The sequence below is a fragment of the Engraulis encrasicolus genome, chromosome 15, assembly GCF_034702125.1.
Source record: "Engraulis encrasicolus isolate BLACKSEA-1 chromosome 15, IST_EnEncr_1.0, whole genome shotgun sequence".
Classification (NCBI taxonomy): Eukaryota; Metazoa; Chordata; class Actinopteri; order Clupeiformes; family Engraulidae; genus Engraulis; species Engraulis encrasicolus.
In genome coordinates, this window is record NC_085871.1 from 12641055 (window position 1) to 12647739 (window position 6685).

At 44.8% G+C, this 6685-nt stretch overlaps 1 protein-coding gene across 19 annotated transcripts in view; it reads right to left on the reverse strand.

Moving 5' to 3' along the window:
- Positions 1-6685, reverse strand: part of plekha5 (pleckstrin homology domain containing, family A member 5) — a 277740-nt gene that overhangs the window by 12524 nt on the left and 258531 nt on the right. For 17 of the 19 annotated variants that reach the window (XM_063217075.1, XM_063217090.1, XM_063217074.1 and 14 more), the window contains 4 exons: positions 6522-6565; positions 4358-4490; positions 4092-4204; positions 564-845 (listed from right to left, as the gene is read on the reverse strand). In XM_063217075.1, the coding sequence (XP_063073145.1) occupies positions 564-845; positions 4092-4204; positions 4358-4490; positions 6522-6565 (572 nt within the window). Of the gene's footprint in view, positions 1-563; positions 846-4091; positions 4205-4357; positions 4491-5886; positions 6094-6521; positions 6566-6685 lie in introns of all 19 variants that reach the window. The other 2 variants (XM_063217076.1, XM_063217084.1) reach the window with 2 other exon arrangements.

The following is a 6685-nucleotide window of genomic DNA, read 5'->3' on the forward strand; positions in this document are numbered from 1 at the left end:
TGCTTGGACATCTAACAGTCTAGGCACATTTGTATTAGAAGTTTAATCTAAGATATATGAATCAAAAGCCTGATCCTGCTAAAAATCTGAAGGCGGGAAATTAGGGAAAGATATCAGCTTAATATAAGATCAAAATCCTTCAAAGACAAACAAACCGAGGGATATTTGACTTTAGTGAGTTATAGGAGTTCATTTGCGGTAGATTGATAGCCGGTAGATTGCAATAGATTGTGTGCCTGCAGTGAGAACAGGAGAGTGTGATCTGTAGTGTGCGGTAGTGGGCCAGATCAGGCAGTTGTGTTGAGGGCTGGTAGAGTTGGTGTGTTTACCTGGTGTGTCCTAAGCAAGGGTCTTTTTAACGGTTGCCCTGTATGCGATTTTACCAGTTTATATGATAAAGGACAGGTGTGTGTGTGTATGTGTGTGTGTGTGTGTGTGTGTGTGTGTGTGTGTGTGTGTGTGTGTGTGTGTGTGTGTGTGTGTGTGTGTGTGTGTGTGTGTGTGTGTGTGTGTGCGTGCGTGCGTGCGTGCGTGTGTATGTGTGTGTATGTGTGTGTGTGTACCTGTAGCGTGTAGTAGGGGTTGGTGACGATCTGGTCTCTATTGAAGGAGGAGCTCCTGGACAGGGAGGTGTCGTAGGCCCCCGCGCTCTCGCGCCTCCTCAGCGTGGCCTGCTGGTGCCTCCTGATGCGCTCCATCTGCTCCTCCACGCTCATGCGTGGACGCACCCCCTCCGGAGCACCTCCTCCTCCGCTGCTGCCACCTCCTCCTCCTCCTCCACTGCTACTGCCTCGTCTTGAGAAGACCTCACCTTCTAGTTGCTCCACTGCACTGCGTGGACGCTCCTGAGGACACAAAGGTGTGTTACTTGGTAAGGTCTGCTACGGTGTGATGAGAGGTTAGGCATGACAGGATGATTATCCACTAGCAAGTGACACGACCGTCGCATCACGCTGCCCAATACATTTTCAATGAGGAGGGCGATTTCACTCCCGCACAGCATGGTGGGTACAGGATGTGATGCGATCGGCCCTTGTGATGCATCCAAGAATTCTCTGAAATCTTTAGATTTATTAAGATTCTTCTCACGTCGGGACCATATCGTGAGGTGACTGACTACCCAATAGGGTAGAGGCACGCTGTACAGCAGTCCTGTCACAACACAGAGCAGTGTCACTTAAAGTTGTCAAAGTGTCTTTGAGGACGAGAGCAACACGATTTCGTGTTGTGATGCGATGGTCGCATTGCCTTGTAGTGGATGATCAGCCTTTTGGCACAGTAAGTTCTGCAGAGGAAATGATAAATGTAGAGCATAGAAGAAAATGTGCTCTACAGAATAGTTTTAACAGTTTTAACTTTGACACTGTGTTCAATTCAGCACTGAGAGAGTCAAATAAAAGTAGAGTATTGGCAATATGCTAAATTAACACCACAATTTTTATGGTGCATCCATCTTTAAGGATGATACATTAATCAATCAATCAATCAATCTAGCTCAGCTAAACTAAAAAAAACAGAGTTCCTGCCAATACAACTCATTTCAGGGTTGTTGACAAGAGAGTGCATACGGTATAGTAGATGCTGTGAACTAACTGTTTAAGGTTTCATCAGGATAAAGACTGCACCTGATATCCTAAACAATGTGAGCCTAATTGTCCTTCATAAAGGAAAAAAACCCTTCCCAAGCTACCAAAATGACCAAAATACATCAACCTTTACTGACCCTGAAGCCATGCAAGGCCATTCATTAGTGCTTAACAGCTTTTAATTTCCCCTTACATTAAATGAAACACAGAATTAATAAAACACATTGAAGGCAGGGCAAGGCGAGGCAAGACTTAATAGAGTTCTTAAATTATTAAGACATTAATTGTGAGATAAAAACCAGTCTCTGAATTAAGTTACCTCAGAGGTAAAGCCTCAGGTTTATTACAACACCATATCAAGAACGTCTGTGCTTCACTAGAAAAGTCTCTCCAAAAAGTACAACTCTTGTATACATAATGTACAGTCAAACTACTGGATACTGAGGTGATATATTTAATGACTCTACGTTGCCAGATATCTTGGTAACATGCTAGCCTGCCTATCACTTGACTATATCACAGGTGAGATATAGTTTGGGAATAATCAATTCATTTTCTTGTAGGGGTCTTTTAGATTAATTAAAATACTACTTTAAACTTGATGGAAAGCTGGTTTCACATCTGATGCTGCTGACACGGTGGATCTATAAATAAACAGCAAGCTTTCCCTTTTCTAATGTTTAATATGTATTGCCCTCCCTGCCCAACTGAGGCGAAGATTTCAATGGGTTTCCATGCTGTCCTTCAGATCGGAACAAGCACACAAAGCAGCATTGGACAAAGAGACCTATTAAGCTTTGAACTTACACTTTCATCACTACGACACTAATGCATACAGGAAAGGAGTACATCAAAAATTTACGTTGATTAAGGGACAGATTTACCCTGAGTACCAAATTAAGTGATTATGCCTTTAGAAAAATCTCTTATCTGTGAACAAATCTGTTTATTTTTCCCCAACTGAAAACATTCTGGCATGATGTTTAGGATGATTATAGGTATAAATTAGAGGATAGAGAGAGAGAGAGAGAGAGAGAGAGAGAGAGAGAGAGAGAGAGAGAGAGAGAGAGAGAGAGAGAGAGAGAGAGAGAGAGAGAGAGAGAGAGACAGCTGGGAAAAATCTGAATGTATCTTTTGTTGGCATTGCTGGGAGGATCTGTTCATGTTTCATAAGGGGAACAGATTCTGCTGGCACACCACCATCTTCAAAGCAATGTGATAATCTAATTACGAAAACCACCGAGCTCCCCTCAGCTACTCACTGCACATGTTGAAGCAGTGCGCAATCCGGAATGAACACTGAGGATGACAGACTATCCGCGATAAAGACAAAAAAAGGCTTTAGGCAAGCAGAAAAGTAAAATCACTAAAAGAAGATTACGATAGTAAAAACAAACATTACTACACTGGAAACTTGCACCATTGAGACAATCGGTGATCAGGGATGAACTCAAAGAATAAAAAAAAAATCTTAGAGCACGGATTACAACACGCTTTACACAACAGGATACATTCTAGTCAGCAAGCCAGCATGTTCTCAAAGAAGTGACTGCATACTTCGATATCATCAAGGTTACAGATTTAGATGGCAATCGGTAGGGGGCATCCTGGCACGGCATGAAACTGCAAGTTTTATCTTAGAAGGTCAGAGCCTGCCTGCCTGCCTGCCTGCCTGTGAGACTGCCTCTTTGCCTGTCACCTCTTTAGGGGGCATACAGCCATATCACTACTCACGGGAGACAGAGAGAGAGAGAGAGAGAGAGAGAGAGAGAGAGAGAGAGAGAGAGAGAGAGAGAGAGAGAGAGAGAGAGAGAGAGAGAGAGAGAGAGAGAGAGAGAGAGAGAGAGAGAGAAGGCAAGATGGGCAAAACGCATCGCCCAGCAAAACACTGCTCACTGCTGCTATGCAAACAGCATATCTGGCTCTCAACAAAATGGAGGAAGATCAGAATTCAGCATTTTCATCCATGGTGTCTTGCAGGGAATGTGACACATTCTTATCCAATGCAGAATGGATAAGGGAAAGTCATGCAGCAGTGAGATGCAAAGAATTGATGAAAAGCACGGCTGAGAAATGTCTCAGTTCACGTTTAAAGATGTCTGCAGATCGGTAGATCAAATCCCTCAGAGCCGGTTAAATCGATGCTCATGCACATGTATGACATTACAGATTCTGTCAGCAGCTATTTTCAATTTCATGATGCTGTGAGCACCACCAGATGAAGGACTGATATGCTGCATAAAAACATATCACCTCTGTAGTACAACATGGACAAACATTATGTATCGAGTCAAGACAATTTTCTAGACGAAAACCTTTGGCCAGAATCAGCCTCTTCAAATCTCTACCTCTTTGGCCTAAAGGGAATAAAAAATAAATTTTACCCAGACCATTCCCAGGGAAAATGTACGAATAACACAAAAGATGGGTCTAACTCAGGAGTGGTACGTCAAGGCCATCGCTGAGTAGTTCCCTCTTTTTTGTCCCAAGTGATCCGTCACTTACTGTTCTGGAATCTGGCTTTTTGCTCTTCCTCAGAGTGACATAGGACGCGATGCTGGTCGAATCGGAAACGGGCGACTTTGCTCTGGGCTGCACAATGCCCACTGGATGGTGCACTGCCGAGCAACACACACATAAACAAACACACACACACACACAAATAGGTTGAAAGAACACTCGTTTTGAGAAGCTCTAACAAGCTATTAGAATGTTCTAGATTTTTTTTGAATTCTACACCGCGGAACGGATGTCTTTATCTAGCAGGGCACCTTTCGTGCTGCTGGGTTCCTTCTCTCTGCCTTCGGACAACTGCTCGGCCGTCTTGTCCTCCCCGTTGGATTCGTCCACCTCGGCTACTGTGGTGAGCTCCGGCTCACTCTTACACAACCGGTAGTCTGGACCCTGAGAGAGATCGACCATGACATCTTGGACATATGGTACATGGCGCACAACACAAAGACTACATCCAGTACACCAGAGGAGTCAGTACTGAGCTCCGGAGGGTCAAAACCCTGCCAGCATTTTTCTTTGAACCAATCATTTTTTTGATTCCCAGCCAGCTGATCAATAACGAGTACACAGACTGAAACGTAGATCAGTTAAGTAGTGGAATCAACTGGGTTAAGTAGCACTACATGAAGTGCAGAAATGCATGGCAAGGTTTTTACCTTTACAACTACGATACCTCTTGACCACACTACCATGACACACACACACGCGCACACGCACGCACGTGCACACGCACGCACGCGCGCGCACACGCGCACACACGCACACACACACGCACACCACACACACACACACACACACACACACAGTACACAAACTACCCAATACAACCGCAAAGCCAAAACATGACCATTAAGTTTCACTTCAGTTTCAGCAACTTTGTGTTGCAGCCAGAAAGAGGCTTGTCTGAAATGCTAACCCTAATGGTCACAAGCATGAGGTGGGGTCAGGTGGGGTCAGGCACAGCATGATGAACATCACTGGTGACATGGCCACACACAGCACGGCTGGCAACATGGGGAGGATGGACAACGGGCCAAGAACCATCCACAACACAGCGCACTGCACAATGCACACCAGATGTTCAAAATGCATTCAAGATACATTCGACACAAGGCACCACAAGACATAAAAGGACCAGTACACCACAGCACTATGGGTTGGGGTAAGGTTGGACGGGGTGGGAGGGGTGGCTTGAAACCATGGATGGAGGAACACAAACCAGGATCCAGATGGCATGAACTCAAAGTCATGTTAAAGCCGACAAGCAACCAACCACAGCACAAATCCAAACATCACACACACACACACACACACACACACACACACACACACACGCACACACACTCAAAAAAGCAACTCCCACACACAGCGACGTGACTCTTGAACGGAAGAAAAAAGTCAAGGTCAAACTGCTTATGTAAACCACAACAAACTCATGACGGATGCTCAATAAGGGAGCGGTGAAAGAATGAAGGGAGGAGATGAATGGATAGATAGATGGAATAAACCAAAGCAGTCAGATGAAAAGATACTGAAAAATAGGGGGAAGAAAGAATAAACATATCCACAAGGACAGGAAACAAGCGGGAGAACAATCGGCACACTCATGCCAAGGCAAGAACAGGCGTGTGGGAGGGCATCATTTGAAGATGAAGATGAATGCTGAAACTGCTTATGATGATGCTGATGATGACATCAATGACTGGCACTTGGTTGACGATCACAGCACACGATGGAGCATTCACAACAACACACCATGACGTGGCTGAAAAAGGAAACAGCTTACGCTCTGGGCTCCGTTTCTCTGATGCTGAAGAGGGCGAGGAATGTGCCCTTGGCTGGTTCCTCCACCACCACTGGAGGAGGAGGAGGAGGAGGAAGAGGAAGAGGAGGAGGAAGAAGAGGGGACAGAGGGGGGCGGTAGGACCGAAGGGCACTCTCCGCTCTCGTAGGACTGAGGAAGAGGAGGTCGAGGGGGCACGGGGTCGGCCTCCTACAAGTTAGACAAATGATGTTGGGAGAGTGTTTGTTTGTCGACGTAACGATGCCTGTTGTTTGTTAGCAATGCTACACCCAAAAAAAAAAAACTGAAAGGATTTTAACAAAATTTTCAGAAAAAAAAATCAGGGTGGGCGGGGAGATATTAGTCACACTGTTGTTGAGGAAGATTAGAAGTAACTAATACGAAATGCAAAAGCAGTTATAGCAGCTAAGACAACTGATTGTTTTTTAGTTTTGTGATGGATGGCAACGATTATATCTAAAAAAATATATACGAGCAATACCAAGTTGGCTCATAATCAGTAAGAGACGGCTGCTAGACAGCAATCCGAAGCCTTCCAGTCAGCCATGATTGTTTTTGTTTACCTGGGGGATTCTTCTCAGCAACTGTGAGCAACTGTCAGATGTTGTGCAACTCACCTCAGGTTTGTGGACATTTGTGACAGGTTTTGTGCCTTGGAAGCCTAAAAAGAAAAGGGAGGAGGGGTAGAGACATATTCAAATGATTAAAAAAATGTATCCCCGTTCCTGAGGGGCAATACTGTCAGGTCTGCTGGCGTAATCCTCAATGTGATCATATTAGT